At 28.1% G+C, this 18,817-nt stretch overlaps 1 protein-coding gene across 1 annotated transcript in view; it reads right to left on the bottom strand.

Annotated features, from left to right (window-relative positions):
• The window catches only part of LOC136989414 (uncharacterized), a 47,707-nt gene extending 29,271 nt beyond the window's left edge, over nucleotides 1-18,436 (bottom strand). Inside the window, exons 1-4 of the mRNA XM_067287539.1 lie at nucleotides 18,230-18,436; nucleotides 13,345-13,449; nucleotides 4,985-5,131; nucleotides 4,778-4,911 (exon numbers count right to left, since the gene is read on the bottom strand). Coding sequence (XP_067143640.1) covers nucleotides 4,778-4,911; nucleotides 4,985-5,131; nucleotides 13,345-13,449; nucleotides 18,230-18,265 — 422 coding nt within the window. The 5' untranslated portion in view covers nucleotides 18,266-18,436. The remainder of the gene's footprint in view (nucleotides 1-4,777; nucleotides 4,912-4,984; nucleotides 5,132-13,344; nucleotides 13,450-18,229) is intronic.
• Between the last annotated feature and the right edge of the window lie 381 nt (nucleotides 18,437-18,817).

The raw sequence follows: 18,817 nt of genomic DNA on the forward strand, positions 1-18,817 counted from the left end.
CTCTTAAATAATTTCTGACTGATTTTGTATTTCAATTCATGTTTCCTGCTCAATTCATGTTTGGTAGTTGAAAATATGAATTTCATTGAATGATAAATTTTGATTGTAAATATTTCAAATTTAAAAGCTAAACCATTCCAAAATTTTAAATTTCATGCTGTGATTGGTTAGTAAAATTCATTTGACTAATAGTGATTTTGGAAACCAGTGTAAATATATATTCTCCATCATGAAAAACACATATATAAATGTCTTCTCTGAGTAAAAAATCCAGAAGGGTCAAATTTAGAGAATAGGGCTGTGTTATTCTATCCAACAGTTGCTAAAACCACTCTGTGAACCACTGACACAAATTTGTCTGGGAATGAGCTAGTGAGCCATTCTGTTGGCCAAACTTGCTGTACTTGTGCCAATGGCAAATCATCAAGCTATTCATTCACAATCATGTTTCAGATATCAGTCACTATTCAGGATACTATCTATTCATGGAATATACACTGCCCAATGGTATTTTTTAAATGAATTAACATTTTGCTCCTGGATAGATATTTAAATATCAGTTATTTTAGCGTTCACTACAGGCATGCATACATGTAATACTGGAAAGATCTCCTTTGCTATTGGACAGATATTTAAGTAGATATCCTGTATAACAACTGATGGAAAAATTTTATTTACCAAGCATATGTGAGATAAGCAGAGGGTCAGGGGTAAAACCTCGCTGACCACTTACTCTGCACAGGTTGGTAAAACCTGACCTCATTGTTGTTTCGGATGGCTAGGAGAGCAAAAAGCGAGTGGGGAGGTGCGTCGGTAAGTCGGCAGGCATTCTTAGATTGACAGGAGACAGGTCTTAACATAACAACAGCGTTTATTCTCTAACTAAAGGTAGGATATACAGGTTAAATGCATGTGGTTAAATAGGCGATTAAATACAAGTACAAATACTCCTATCGGGAGGAGAGCCAGATAGTTCTAGGTAGCTCGCAAAGCGCATGCTTGTTCTATTCCCCAAGTTCTAATGGGTTGCTCACAGAAAGAGTTTACAAGTTCTAGCCTCCCTAAATACCTCTCTTATGCGTAGCAGAGAGTCGATTCAACAAACTTTGTGGTATGGAAGGGTCATTGTCGTGTTCTTCCAACGAGTGTCTTCTCCTCATCTTGGGTCCAGTCTGATGTATGAGGTCCAGGAGACAGGATGCGCACAATGTCCCGATATAACTTCCTGTTGAATTGCTCTCCTCAAGTTCTGGCGACTCTCGCTTTTTATCTCCTTAACGTGGGAAAGGGGGTCACATGACCATCAAAAGTTGACACAACAGCACTGAGTTGGCACTTACACGTGTCAATTTTTCCACCAGATTCTCATCAAAATGGTGATGATTATCTAATTTCTCACCCAGCGCGTTCTTCTGTCAGATTTGTTACAATTTCTGACAAATTGGAAGTTCCGTCAAATGCATAAATTCGCGGCTTTCACACATGAGGTAAAGGTACGCAAGCTATGCAAACTCAGTATTGCTATTTCAATTTAAATTACACTAAGTAATTTATTTGATTACTTTTACATATTTCCTATAGTATGTCATATCAGCTTAAACAACAGAATAAAACAATTGTTCATAATGAAAATGTCAAACAGAAAAAAATAATGCAAATACTTCTGACAAAAAAATCAATAAGACATTAGTAGGAGAAACTTCCACAGATAAAGTTGCATTTTCCTTTGAGTTCTGTTCAACTGTTTTAACTGCTAACATTCCATTTGCAAAGATGCAGAACTCTGTCTTTAAAAAATTTTTACAAAATGATGTGCAGATCAATTACTTGAAAATCCAAATTAAGAAAATAATACCTCAGAATGGACTCTGATAAGACGAAAACTTAAATTTCCGCTATGCAGTTGTGCTCTCTTAATGTTCCTTGTGTCATTACAGATTACAAAGGATATAGCTATACCTATAACAGGTTCCTATATTTGGATGAAATAACTGATTTTGAAGGGAAGTACGGGACAAGTTGTTCAATCAGTCTTGACAAGGAAAAAGCTTAGAAACTACTATCTGGTTTCCTGTTCAGAATTGAAGAAAACTAATTCTAAACTACTACTAATTACTAATAAATTACTATTAATTAACTAATCAAGTAGTTTATTAAGAACTCACTCAGTAATTTTTTCTTTTCATCATCACTATATAGACAACAAATTTATCTAAATATTCTGCTTCTTTTAAACTTAAATAACTGTACAGCCAACAAACGCACAAAAAAGAATACTACTTTTAATTACTAATTCTGTTCTCTGTATGTTAAAAGCAGTACAAATATTGAAAATTTTGTATCCCAATTTAATTCACATAATGAGGTTCACTCACGGCTTATAAAAACTTGCTAAAGCCACATTTCAAACTGTAGACATACTAATAATATCAAAATTTTTATGAAAACTCGTCATTGAATAAAACTTTATCAGGAAAAGCTTCCAAACGCTCCCTACCTCAACCAATTTTAACAGTATTTATAAAAATGTGTTTTTAATAATTGAATATTCTATGTTCGATTTAATTAAGTGACTTTTATAAAAATTTTTAAAATTTAACACAAGTGATAGACAGTTTGGATCCAAAACTTTGGATCCAATCCTTGCTGTATTCAATTGCACAAAAAATATTATTTTAGTAACATCTCAAATAATTTGACATACATAACAGCCTTTTTCCTGTATTTCAAAAGTTATACAGAAACTGGAAACATTTGGACTAGAGGTAACAGTTCTTAGTAGTAGTTTCTAAAGTCATGGCTGAAATGCAGAAACTAACTAGAGAAATAGGTGTAAGGAACCAAGTCCAAGCTGTATCTTTCATTTTCTATTTTTTGTTTTCATTACGTATATTTTATTTTTGGGGTTTATGTTTAGTTAGGGCAAAGGTTCCCCACTCACCCTCTATAACGAACGAAAATGAAGAAACCAACTTACCAAATCAGACATAGCGCCATAGGAAAAACTAATGTGCCACTGCACTTTCCCGAACTCGGAAATCTGAACAGAAGTTCCGACACGAAAAGGGAGGAGGACCTCACACACACTTAGCATAAGGAATCACTAAAAGACTTTAAAAAGAGACAACTCGAAAGTGTAAAAACTTGTCTGATAAATAAAAGTAATGTAAAAGTCTCTAGTGAATTGTCAGAAATAAGCTGACCAGACAACGACAAAAAAATCTTGTTAGTCATTTAAGTATGTAAATGAGGGGGTGGTCCCAATGGTAATTGTAACATCACCTCAGAGTATAAAATGACTAAGCTGACAGACCAACAGTGAGGTGAGCTTCTGACAAATTGAAAGCAAGGTGATTTCCAGATCGAGAGAACAGGAAAAGTTCTTGGTGATTCGAAGGAGTTTGGGGACAAAAGGTTCCTAGTATTTGAGGTGATGGATAGTCATAGTTGATAAGTTTGATTGATTGTACATAGAAGTAAGTCGATCTTGAATTGTCAGATTTCCAAAAGGGAAATAGTAGTAGATCTTAGTTGTTAAATTATCTTATTTTTGTCAGGACTAAGAATTTGTCCTTTGTCAAATAAATGGTTTTTTTAGTTTATTACCTTGTACATAGTATTTTTTCTAGTTCAAAGTAAACTTGATTTGTTCTTTATTGGTGTTTTATTGTAGTTATAATTTCCAGAGCACGTAAAAGCCCAGGCCTGGCTTTCTAATCGTGAACCTGCATAAAGTACCCATTGGGTTATGGTCGGTAAGTCAACGATCAAGGACGACAAAACACATAAGTACTTTACATAGAGAATGATACAGAGAAAGTTAATAGAAGTTCTTCAGAAAAATCCTGGATTTAAAAAGTTTCAAGATATTGACAAAATTCTTTCTGGCAAATTTGTTGTTCATGAAATTGCTTCACAATATATGGAAATAGCTTATCAGAGATTCTCTTCTCTGACAATAGTCAATTTTACCAGAAAACTTGGAAAAGTATTTTGCAGTGAACTGCACCTGTAAATCTCTTTATGAAAATAACATTAGTCAATAAACAAAACCTTGATAATAAGAGATTTTAGTAATGTACTGTACATCTTGTGAAATACATAAAATATAGTTCAACTGTTATGACTGTATATTCTTTTACTTTATTTAAAATAAAAACATACATAGTTTGCTAATTTTACATGTAATCCAAGGGTTAGTTTTACCTTTAGGACTCACCTATAATGATATTAATAATTGATTAAAACATTAAGTGAAGTAAATAGATAAGGCAACAATCAGTGGAAATTCTGGATTATGTGGACATTAAATGGACTTGTTAAAACAATTTATAAGTTGTAAAAAATGTATACATTGAAAATGTATTAATTAAAATTCAATCATTGTATAATTTATAGTAAGAAGTGATAGCAATTAAATTACTGTATTACAAGCAAATAATGATTAAAATGATTAATATTTAATGCTAAAAGCATTGGTTATGACTGATAATGCTAACAAGTAATAATTGTGTGTTATCAGCCACATATTGAGGCTGACAGAACAAAACAAAAGCTTAAAAAATATTTACTTACCTAATTATAATGATAACTATAAAAAATTTTAATTACAATATGCCAAGTTTTATAACTTGGTATATTGTATAAGTTTGTATTTTAACTTACATGTGTTGAGATATACTGTTTTGATGAAATATAGGTAACTGATGATAATCTGATTACAATAAGCAGAATTTACTGTTTACTAAATTTAATTATAAGCAAGTTTAGTACATACTTTTTCCTCATATTATGTTCTTGCTTATGATGATCAATTATTTCAATTACAGCAGATTCCATTTCAGCATCAAAAAATGGAAGAACGTTGTGATCTACCAGAACTAAATACAGAAGCCTTTTTGTGTGTAGTTCCTATTTCAAAAATTAATACTTAAAAATCTTATGTTCAAATAAATTAATCATTTAAATTAAATTACAATTTTACCTTTAGGTCAATTTCATTTCTACATATAATTGGATCAATAGAAAGATTTGTTTCTTCTAAAAAATATGTAACTTCACTGTATAAAAAAAGGTCTTTCTGTGATGTGTTGAGAACAGGAATAATAATTCTGTCCTTGGTTGATTTGATCTGCCAATTTATAAATTATCTTATAATTAAAGAAAACTTTAAGGCAACAAATATAAAATTTAAAAACATTATTTCTACAAATCCTACATTTCTACAAATTTCTACAAACATTATCTACAAATACAAATTTACTGATTTACCATTTCTCAAATTCAAATGACAACATATTGTGAGATACATTCATAAAACATTAAGTTAAAATAAAATTAAATAATTGCTAATCAAATTATGCTTCACATACCAATTCATTTAATTTCTCTCTAAAAGTTAAAATAAGCTTTACTTAATACAATTACTTCATAATTTTATAACTATAAATTACATAATGCAAATGGTACAGTGACTTATACACAAAATTCTTTTTCACTACTGAAGACAGAAATTTGAATTAAAAAAGTGTTCAATAAGACTACAGTCAAACCTGTTTTTATGCGGTCTTTTTTTGTGCGATTTTTTATTTGTGCAATTTTTTTAATGCGATTTTTTATTTGTGCAGTTTTTTTTGTGTGATTTTTTATTTGTGTGGTATAGTTGGCGACTAGTCTCATGCGATTTGTCATGCCTCACGTTGACTTATTATAGCTAAATAAACTTATTATAGCATAAATGAACTTATTATAGTAATATTATCACATGAATATGCAAAAAATGAAATAATTTATTTTTTAAGTCAACAAAACACCACCTAAACAAAAATATGTAAAACAGACGATAGACGAGACGATGCAGTCAAGTGCTGACATCTGTTGTCAATAAATTCTATTTCGTACAGTTTTGAGTTCTTTTCTATGTGAGACTTTTTTTATGTGGTCCCTATTGACCGCATAAAAAAAAAATATTTTTTAAATTGTGTTGCGAAAACTATTTTTTTATAGCCACTCGTGAAGTTTTGTGCAATTTTTTTTATGCGTTTTTTTTATGCGGTCCCTATCCACCGCATAAAAACAGGTTTGACTGTATTATGAAACTTAACTCTCATTTCAAATTTATGATAAAAAATTGTTGCAAAATAAGTGCTTAATTTTATAATCAAAATCATAACAATGACATACTGTATTATACTTTTACATTTTTTTTTTCAATTTAATTCTTATTTAGGATAATATATGAAATGTTTTTTGTATCATTGAAAATAAATGATTAACAGAATTTTATATCAGCAAATCAAAAATTTTTTACAATAATACTGAAACAGATATATCAAATATCTCTTTCACTATTATTTCAAAATTAAAATAAAATCACAGACAATATAATCTGCCTAATTTTAATATTATGTAGGAGAGAAATTTACAGAATATGATTAATCACTTGTATGAATTAGACATTATAATATTTTTAAAATTAAGAAATTAATATTATATATAACTTATAGTTGTAATTGTATATTTTATTTAAACTAAATTAATTGCTTTGTTTTCTTTTTAATTTAAAATCATTAAATGTTTCAATTAAATGTTACATATATTAGTCATTGGTCACTAATGTCATCAATACTAGAAAAAAATTCTTAAATGTCAAACTATAGTTTTATTTTTTTTTATAAAGTTCATGAAGTGTATTGTATATCTATATTTTATCATTATAAATATCTTACCTGGAAAAGCCTGATTAGAAAATGGATCAATATTCAGATGATGTACTGAAAGTCTATATTGTATTTGTATATTCTAGTGAAGTTTATAAACCTATTTTATGTTATTTCAGAAGCTATTATTTGCTTAACTGTATTTTATATTTATGCTTTGTATTCGGTTTTAATATATTCAAAGTAAATATATATATTTTAAAGTATTTTCATTTTTGTAATTTGCAAAATTTATAAAAAATAATGCAATTTGACAAGTCAATTGTAAATTTTTTTGATGAATATAGTAATTAATATAGCCGTAATTAAAGTAAAGAGTTCTGGGTCTTATACTTGAAACTTCTAATGTTTAATTTCAAAAATTTATATCATAATAAATTTTCATTAATAAATAAAACATATAATGAGTAAATTTAAAAAAATTAAAAAATGAATTAAAATCTCTAAATTCTCTTTTTAGAATAAATATCTAATGATCTAGTCACAACTGTTTTTTAATCATTTTATTTCATAAACTGTTGTATAATGCTCTTAAATAAATTTGGAGATTTTTCATCTCATCAGTATGACTATTAGGTAACCAATCTGGAAAGAACATTTCAAAATACATTTATGGCCACTGTATGACAGTTTCTAAAATAAAATAATAACAAGACAAGTTTTGATCATTAGACATTTGTTCTAAAACAGAATCCAAGAAATTAAGTGGCTCAGCATTATCTAAATAAATTAAAATAATTTTACATATTTCAAAAATATTTTTACAGAAATTCTATATTTATTTCAAAAAGTATACATAAATGTATTTTCAACAAAGAAAATAAATTCACTGATTTCATATATTGTTCACATTTATAATGTTAAGAAATTAATCTGGGTAAGAGAAAAGTACATTAACATGTTGATTTCATAGGCTATACATTCACAGCTTTCACAAATCTCTCTTTGTTTGTAAGTCACTATTGCTGGTTAGTTTATGCTTCTAGAAAAAAAAATTATGTAATGTGATTTGTTTGATATTAATTCATCTACCAAGATTATTTGTTGATAATCTTAATTAACATACCATTAACATATTGGTATATAAATTGACTTTTTAAGCTCAAAAAAATACCTTCAATGCTAGGGGTCAACTTGCAAACCCTTAAGTTAGAGTGGTAAACAAATGAAATGATGCCTATAACAGTTGCTGTGCACTGCTTCTCATAACTCCAGAAATTGTCACAAATATTCAAACTAACAAGTTTTTACAACTTGTTAGTTTGAATATCATTGATTATCATTGAAAGTAATCATTTCTAAAAATGATGAACAAAATACAGTGGTATCTTGGTACTCAAACAATTTGATATTCAAACTCAAATTCTGGAAAAAGAATCACTCAACACTTGACTGAACAAATGCAACCTGCTAGAATAAATTTTCGATTAATAACATATTTTATTTGCCATCCATAAAAAATTTTTTAATGATAAAAAAATAAAGGTGTTGGTGATATTTCTGGTCAAGATCAACAAAAAATGCTCAGAAAAAGATAATACTTTGTAAAAAGAAAATGTTCTTGTTTAACTGAAATTAAATTTCTATCATCCTCCCCATCCTGAAACCTGATACACATAACCAAATGTAGAGTTTAATCATCATGTATGTGTATAAATTGCACTGTATACGGTGGGGTGTCCTACCCCAAATCTCAAAAAACTTCAACAATAAAAGTGTTTTTTTAAATATATTAAAAGTATTTGTATACCTTATTTCCAAGTCATTTTCAGTCTTTGTCTCATTTTTTGGGGTTTCTATTTCATGGCTACCCTTGCACAATTTGCATCATCACATAACTGCACCATATTTCCTGCTTTCTTTTTATTTTATCAATAATGGATTTCTTTATGTTCATCACTAATTTTTTCATTTTTTATTTTATGCATCTTATAATATAATTGAGATGGGTTGATGATAATGATAATAATAATAATAATAAGCACAGAGCCCAAACAGTTAGGAGCTGAAAGTTAAAATTTGGTACACAGTTAGGGTATGTCACGAGAATGTATACTAAGAAGGGATTTTTCAAAATTCCCCCTGCAGGGGAGAGGGAGAGGATTAAGGCTTATCCTAAAAAAACTCAGCTTCTACTGTACTATTTTAGATGCAATTTTTTTTAAACTGCATTTTAGCAGCGTACCATGAACTAGCATTTTAGCAGTGTACAATAAAAATTTTTTGGAAATCCTCCCGCAGGGAAGAGGTAGAGGGTTAAGGATTACCTTGAAGAACTTGGCTTTTATTGTACTATTTTAGATGCAGCTTTTTGCATTTTTGACTGTGTTTTAGTAGGGTATGCCATGAAATGCACATTAAGAAGAGATTTTGGAAATTCAACTCTCCAAGGAAAAAGAGGGAAAGAGTTAACTTTAGTCAGTATAAAGTGTAAATAATAAAGAAGGAAAGTATATAGTGGCACGTATAGTATACATTTTGGAAATTAATAAATATTTTAATCATTTCCACTCTTTGGGTAACCCAAAAACAATAAATCCAAAATAAACGAATTCGAATGAATATTTGAATTTGTTCCAAATTTGAAATATAATGTTCCAAACAACTTTTTTTAGATTTTAGAATTTAAAATTAGTCATTTTATTCAAGTATTTAAATTAATTTTCCATTATAATGAGAATTAACTTACTTGCATGAGCAATGCCAGGCTCATCTGCTAGTTACATTATCTTTCAGCTGTATTTGGCTGGCCTAAGTTCATCTGGTTTGATATTCCCTACATTTTAATTCTATATAATAAATAATATACTTCTCAGTATGATGTTACATATATTCCATTTTCTTTTTGAAATTTTGGCATTCCACCAGATTCCATTTATCCTCTGAAACTGACTTCTCATTTTTCCTGTTTCCTATTGCTCAATTCTCTTCTACCTCGGTTTAATTATACTCTTAAATATTTTTAATGGTTACATACAAATTTAAATTTGTATGTAACCATTTACATATTTGTATTCACATAATATAAATTGTATCCAAGAATTCATATTTAAATAAGCTTAAGTTAAATTAAATGACAAAAATTTACTAATATAATATTAATATTTAACATTTATTAATACCAGGTAGCCAGTCAATTAAAACTAGAAATAATAATTAAATTTCAAAATAATAAAATAGTAATTAAAACTTTACACTGAAACTGAAACTAACATTAGAATTAAAAATAAAATTAAAATTAATTAACAAAAATTGAAATCAAACCAATTAAAACATAATAATTTGGAAAGTGTGAATAAAGTACTTGTTATCGGTCTTGATTGATTGGGCTTTAATTTGACATATACAAAAGACAGATGGACGTACGACAGTGGGTATTCCCACTGTCATCCGTCCATCTGTCTTTCCTTAATCTCTAGAACACAGTTAGATAGATGAAAGATGAGACCAGATATGAAAACCTTAGGGGCAGAAAGTCCAATTAACTATATATGAACTTCTGTTGCACACTGAAACTCACATTATCTCAAATCAAAACTTTTCCCCTGAAGGCAGTTAATAGATGACTGGTATGACTCCATTGCTAATGGAAAAGTATGATGTACTGTACAGGGACAAGACATTATAGTACTAATCTGAGATAGAGAGCATATATTTTAAATGAAATAAATTAAAAATATGATTAAAAATTGCAGCCTGGCATTGTGATGATGTCACAATAAAGAATTGCTTGTTTGGTTATTTTTCATGCAGACAGAGTTGAGTATCTATTTATAGCACTTGTTTGTAAAGTGTTAGTTTTCAGTTTCAGTTGGTGGTGATGCAACATTTTGCTTTTAATATATATATAGAATAGATATACATAATATAATATTATATTATCTTGCCTTTATAAGCATTTTTATGCATGAAATACAGCTAAAAGGTAATAAAAAAGTTTTGTTTTGGGAGTTGGGAACCATGTTTCAGCATGTATCACTGCCAGAGGTAGCTGTACAAACATACTAAGTTCTACCATACATGATGCTACTGTTAATCATTTTGCTTTGAAATTTTAATTGCTTCTTTTTCTTGTTTTTTTATATATAATATACAGTCAAACCTGTTTTTATGCGGGGGATAGGGACCGCATTAAAAAAAACGCATTAAAAAAAATCTCACGAAACTTCACGAATGGCTGTAAATAATAGTTTTCGCAACACAATTAAAAAAATAATTTTTTTATGCGGTCAACAGGGACCGCATAAAAAAAGTCTCACATAGAAAATAACTCAAAACCGTACGAAATAGAATTTATTGACAACAGATGTCAGCACTTGACTGCATCGTCTGGTCTATCGTCTGTTTTACATATTTTTGTCCAGGTGGTGTTTTGTTGACTTAAAAAGTAAATTATTTCATTTTTCGCATATTCATGCAATAATATTACTATAATAAGTGCATTTATGCTATAATAAGTTTATTTAGCTATAATAAGTCAACGTAAGACATGACGAATCGCACGAGACTAGTCGCCAACTATACCGCACAAATTAAAAATTCGCATTAAAAAAATCGCACAAATAAAAATCGCACATAAAAGGAGCGCATAAAAACAGGTTTGACTGTACTTGTAAAAAGTTTCATTATGGTAAGACATTTCCTTGAAAGTACATTGCATTTTTTTTTGGACAAAGAATTTATTTTGAAAGAATTTTAATGAACAAACTTTCATTCATATTGTATACATAACAAGTATACACAATCAAAACACTAAAACTCAGCACATAAAATGTACTTTAATGCTGAAACAAACATTTTCTACTGTTTTAAGCAGTCATTATCAGGCTAGATTATTTCTATAATTGAATGTGACATGATGAAACATAACAGTTTAAAAAATAGAATACAGTTGATTCTGGTTATTGGCCCGATCAGTTGGTAGGACATGAAACATATTAGGGCAAAACATTCAAGAATGGAATCAAATCCTATAATGCAAGCCCCGTCACTTTGTAGCCCCGAAAAGTTCCAGTCCTGATACCATGCTATTAAGTGAAATTGGCTGTACATTGTTGATTAAAGAATGCCTTTCACATGATGGTAGTAGATGATGTAGGAGAAGATAATCATAGTATTAATAGTATTATTAGGTAATGTAAAAAATAGATTTCCACACAGAAGAGAAGGAGTTCATCTCCTTAAAATTGATGACAGATGCTTTCAAGGAGGTGGACTCCTTCCCAGTAAATTCTATTAATAGCTTATGCAATAGGATAAATACAAGTAGCAATTTGTTGTATAAATCTGAAAACATAGATTATAACATAAAAATAAACATTAAAAAAAATAATCAAATAATGAGAAAAATAATATACATAAATTATTTAAATTTTATTATAATTATAATCTTTTATATATAAGTAGCAATTTTTATAAAATTAAAATCCTTTATTTTATTGAAACCATGTCTTTATTTTTAATGTCTGTTTTTACGAGGGTAATCCCAAAAGTAAGGTCTCCTATTTTTTCAAAAATACAAAGAAACATTTATTTTCAATAATGTTCATATCATTTTAGAGCTTGAACATTTATCTATTTTTATACATAATTGACATTTTGGTCAATGAATTTTTGTATGACCATGTCATACCGGCTCATCGTCATGTTGTGGGACCCATCTTGCGCACACCTTCCAATATTGCAACTTTTCCATTAAAATCCTACGAATGGTGCTTCAGGGAAACCCCAAGAACCAAAATGCAGAGATCATCCAGTGTGATTCGCTGATCTGCACGCATGGTTTGATCAACCTTTGTGACTGTCTCATCAGAAATTGATGGTCTCCCTCTTCTTTCTTTGTCGTGAATTTCAGTACGATCAGCTGCAAACTCCCTACACCACTTGAGGAATTTTTGACATCTATGTATGACTTGCCGTACATTTCCATCAATTGACGATGAATTTCAATCGGTTTAACAAGACATGGCGATGAGTTGGTATGACATGGGCATACAAAAATTGTCACAACACATACAAAAATGCATTGACCAAAATGGCAATTATGTAGAAAAATAGTTAAATGTCCAAACTTTAAAACGATATGAACATCACTGAAAATAAACATTTCTTTGTATTTTTTTGCCTTATTAAAATCTCCTATTCATTGTGAAATACGAGGGGTTACCCTCATATTTAACAATGAAGTGATGATTTGAGACCTCAGGTTTATTGATACATCCACGTTACTCAATACTGTATCCTTTATACATTTGTTTGCCAATATATGTTTCAGGTTTCCATCCCTCTTTTGTTGGCTTTCAATCTTTTTTTAATATTCTTTTCCCAATTTTTTCTTTCTGGTATTTCTTTTTCCATTTTCCTTTCATCCATCTGGTATTTCTTCATTTTCCTTGTGGATATGGGTCACATCCACATGAAGACTATGACAGAAAGATTTCAAACCAATGTAAGAGGGATGGAAACCCAAAACACCTATTGGCAAACAAATGCATAAAGAGCACAGTATTGAATGAAATGGATATGTAGATAGTCTGAAGTCTTAAATCATCATTTCATTGTGAAATAAAAATAAACATTAAAAATTAAAATATTTACTCTATTATTATATTTTTAAAATACTTACATGATGCAAGAAATATGCAGTGACAAGAGATGAAACAACTGAATCTAAATCACAGGTTTCATTTCCTAATACAACATATACTTCTTTAAACTTTTTCAAATTTTCCTTAATTAAAAAAAATTATAAAATTAATAATCATTAAAATTTAAAAACCTTACATTTGTTTTAAGATTTAATATTAATCTGAAACCAAAATTAATGAACTTTTTGATACAAAAAAATAGTTTTTTAAAATAGACATAAAATCAAGTATCATACATTGCAAAATAGCACAATTTAGTTACATTTAAAGTGTAGTGAAATGAAACTATTAAATATTAAAACCAAAACTATTATATTAAAAGTTGCTTAAAAATATTATACTCTCCTTTTGATTGTTACCTTATTTGTATTATAAGACAATTAAATACTTGTTGAATAACAACACTGCAAAGTAATGTAATGAGACTACAATACATAATAAAGTATTTCATAATGTCATATTTTACAGAATATGACATTATGAAATTTTTTGATAATTTTGTTTTGATTTCATAAAATGCATTATAGTCAGTGAAATTATTTTCTAAATATTTTTTACAGTAAAAATTTAAAATAACTGTGCATTTTTATGAGAAAGCAGTGTTGTTGATATGTGAATAATTTCCATTTTGTCATTGTCTTTTTCAATCTCATCATCTTTCTCTTGTTGCTTTCTTTTAACATACACATATTTCAACAAAACTCAACAAATACCATAGTGTAGAGAGGCCTGTCACCAAGCACCCTGGACAATGATGTACTGTAAGATTAAAGATAATCCTTATAAATCTCAGAATAGTGTTTCCGTATGCAAAATGGTTAAAAAAAAAGCCACTGACAATCCTCATCTAAACAGACTGCTCCACTATCTGGTACTCTTTTAACAGGACATGTAAATCTTAGGGGAGAAAATCAGGAACATGAAAGTATACTCTCTTAAGCAAACTGCTCCCTTATACAATGCTGTTAAGTGGACCCAACTGTTAAAATTCAAATGAAATACCTATAAATAATATTTTAAAAGAAAATAGCCAATGGTAAGATAAAATAAAAATGCTGTTGCACTAAACATTTGTTGTTTTAAAAAATTAAAAATAGGCAGACGGCACTTAATCACCCAACAGATATCATGGCACTATCAAGGGTTGAACTTTGACTTCAGACAGGTCTAAAATATTTGTTTCTTCTTCTAAGATTTCAGATTATTCAGGTAATATGCTCAATATCCCCTTTTGAATTAGCTTACTTCATTCTTTTTGTAAGAAATCTGCTTCTACTCAAACATTTCATGTCAGTGAGTGAGGTCAATGTAACTTTATTATACATGGTGCACGGTAAAATCCTAAGTCAAATGAATAAAAGTATCTAGAGCTATGATACAGGTATGGTAAAGTAACCATGAGCTACTAGATGAGACTGATGGTAGTACCTTAAGTAGCATTTGAAAGTTAATGTTTCCTATCTCAGAAAATATGAGATATAGAAAAAAATTAAATGAAAAGGTTGTAGATCATTAAATCAGTAGGAAATGACATTTCACAAAAACAGATGATACAAATAGAAGTTTGGACATTACACACGATGCCATCATTGTGAGAATTGTGAGTGGTGCATACTCTAAACTGCAAAAGATGGCTGTGATGTAAAATCACTCTTGCAAATAAAAATTCAGATGTGGTAATGAGCAGTTTTTTGAAGAGTATCAAGTCAACAAGATTATGGCAAACTCTATAAATGAAAAGCATTATGAGATGGTATTGCTACACAACAAATGTGAATGAAATTCTAAAGAAGCTACATGACAGCAGAGATACAAAATATTTTCAGAACCAAAATTTTCCCTGAAAATTATTGCACACAAAATAAAACAATTTTGAAAAAAATAAATAATTAATACTATATATACATATATAAACATATCAAAACTCGATAATTATATTAAAGCAAAACAATTACCGAATTACACTGGTCTACTAAGTAGCCTGATTTAATCTGATAATTATTTGGCTTTATTACTATACAAGTCAAAAGGCCCAATGCAGACATCAGGGCATACTAAATTACAAATAAAAATAATATACTGACTATTATACTGTAAAAATATAAAATAATTTAAATAATAGCTAGGGGCACCCCTAGTGGTTGTTTTTGGCATATCATGACAGAAAGAAACTGCCCATTTTTTCAGCTTTATATAGTAGATATTTTGGAAAATACAAATACAGTCAAACCTGTTTTTATGCAGTGGATAAGGACCGCATTAAAAAAAACACATTAAAAAAAAATCGCACGAAACTTCACGAATGGCTGTAAAAAATAGTTTTCGCAACACAATTAAAAAAATATTTTTTTATGCGGTCAATAGGGACCGCATAAAAAAAAGTCTCACATAGAAAATAACTCAAAACCGTACGAAATAGAATTTATTGACAACAGATGTCAGCACTTGACTGCATCGTCTGGTCTATCGTCTGTTTTACATATTTTTGTCCAGGTGGTGTTTTGTTGACTTAAAAAGTAAATTATTTCATTTTTTGCATATTCATGCAATAATATTACTATAATAAGTGCATTTATGCTATAATAAGTTTATTTAGCTATAATAAGTCAACGTGAGACATGACGAATTGCACGAGACTAATCGCCAACTATACCGCACAAATTAAAAATTCGCATTAAAAAAATCGCACAAATAAAAATCGCACATAAAAAGAACGCATAAAAACAGGTTTGACTGTAATTCAAATTATTAAATAAGCCTAACATATAATTTGCCTCTTAACACTAAACATAAATTAATGTAAACATTTGTTAATTAAAAAAAATGCTTTAAGCACATGCATCATAAGATAGAATACACAATTTATAAACTTGATGTAATATGTTGATTAATAGAAATCAAATTGAAGTCAACACTGACACCACAAATTACTATTTTAGCACAGGGTAATAATTATCAGACTGTTGATGTCCAAAAATGCAAAATTTATGACAATGGTTGTGCAAATTTTATCTAAAAACTTATTTAAGAAATGCATAAAGTTTTTTCAAAAAAAAAACAGTCAATGCCTATCAAAATACCTACTACACTTTGCAAGAATAAAACAAACATTAGCAAAGATTTTTTCTTTGATGTACCGACAAGCAATGGATCACACTTAAGAATAATATTTAACTCGCTTGTTTATGTTTTTTTCATACTAGTTCTAATTTTCACATGCATTTATTGAAATATGTTTGCATTCATTTACATGTGTTTTAAGTCAATATGAAATAAAAAGAAAGTAATTATGAACAACACATTAACAACAGTAAATGCACATTAAACAGTAAATCAGATTTATAAAAAATTTTATTAACGTTATTCATGTCTAAAGAACAGTATGAGGTGATTAAGTATTATAATAAAATTTACTAAGACAATTAAATTTTATTACTAGATTACTTTATTAAAACTAAGAATGAAAATGAACTTTTTAATATTCTAAAATATTACTATACTGATAAAAATCTTCAGGTTTTGAAACATTTGAAAATATATTTGTTTAATTTAATAACATATTTTTTGTTATTAGATAAAATTTGTTAATTAGCATGGAAGGCTTATTTCAATACATTTATACTTTTTTATGTAAATGTCATTAATTCAGATTTTATTAAACTCAGGCATTTTATTTCAATCAATAATCATGTAAAAAAATTACATTTGATCTTTAATGAGACTCGAAGAAAGAATGAAAATTTAAATAAAAATTTTTACAACAGAAAAATGATGAAAATTATATTTTTCTCTTTTCTCATAATTATTGTAATTTGAAAATGTTCTTATATTTAATAATTATAATTAAATTTTGTTATTAGAGATTTTAATTTCTTATTAAATAAATTATAAAAGCCATTTATAATATGTATCATTTAGATTTATGATATTGCAATTATATAATGTTTTCAACAATAAATTATATAGATGTTTGAAGTTTAAAATAATGGAATGCATATGAAAATCTCACATTAACACAAAAACAAAAACAAAAACAAAATTCAGTATATCATCAAGAAATCTAAACATTGTATACACAAAATTGTTGCCTTATGGCAACAACTTTGCATGATTAAATAATAGAATGGAAAATTATTATTCTTTAATAAGAAACTGAAATATAATTTGAAACTGTTCTAAAAAATTAAGCTTAGCCGACAATTAAAAAATTACAATAAAGTAAAAAGTGATATTAATGAAATAATATTTTAAAATTTTGTTTTCATAACAGATTTATTATGTAAATTAGAATTTGGCATAAGAACAAAAATATGCATAATATAAATTATGATCTTTTCATTCATAAATTACTATTATATTTATACAGATAATTAAGCCTTCTTATATTGAGTATCTTGTAAAATAATACACAGTATATAATTAAAAGCTAACAGTATACTGTTCAAAATTATAACCAAACAGTCATATACTAATCATTCCAAAGGAAATTTATGCATAATTCATCTTATAAATGGTATATTTTTAAACTTATTGATTATATAAATTTCCACTTAATGCCGTATATGTGCAGTAAATTCTATTAAAAGCTTATGCGTTAGGATAAATGCAGGCAGCAATTCGTCGTATAAATCTGAAAACGCACATTATAACATAAGATTAAGCATTTTAAAAAATGAAAAAAAAAATATATATATAATATATATTTATACACCAATTATTGAAATTTTATTATAATTATAATCTTTATATATAAATAGCAATTTTTATAGAATCATTTTTAGTTACGTATTTTAACACGAAACACATGTATATGTCAATTTCATATGGATAAATAAATAAAATGTTAGGCTTAAATGAACTTACCAAATTTTGTCTACAGTAGATCAGATACGATTCCATTTTGTTTATTTAATTATACATTTCAAAACTAATTTAAGATTATTTATTTGATAATAATATACCAATATACAACTGGTAAAACTGTCATCTCATTATAATATTTACGTTTACAAGAACTTGGCAGACGACTTTAGCCGGAGACATTCCTTTTCTAACAACAATCCTATTGGATTATTTTATGTGACATCACGTCAAATCGGTGACGTCGATAGGCACGAGAAAGCGAACACCTGCCAAAACACGTGACGGAAAACGTTTAGCGGCATAAAATTATAGTCAATTGGCCAAACGGCAAATGACGAAAGTTTTAACCTTAAACTTTATTGGATAAAAGACGTCACGTAAAAATAACCAATCATTATATATGTATTTTTTAAAAAAACTGATAAATGGTATCACATGCTTTTTTCACCGCTACTTTTCTTTTTGCTTTAAAAAAATATAATAACGGAAAACCGATATTTAATTATAAAATATTTATTAAGCTATCGTTAATTTGTTGATATTTAGTAAATTTTGTTTATATAAATAATGTTTATTTTTAAATAACAA

This window comes from Centruroides vittatus, unplaced genomic scaffold, assembly GCF_030686945.1.
Source record: "Centruroides vittatus isolate TY-2023 unplaced genomic scaffold, ASM3068694v2 scaffold_520, whole genome shotgun sequence".
NCBI lineage: Eukaryota > Metazoa > Arthropoda > Arachnida > Scorpiones > Buthidae > Centruroides > Centruroides vittatus.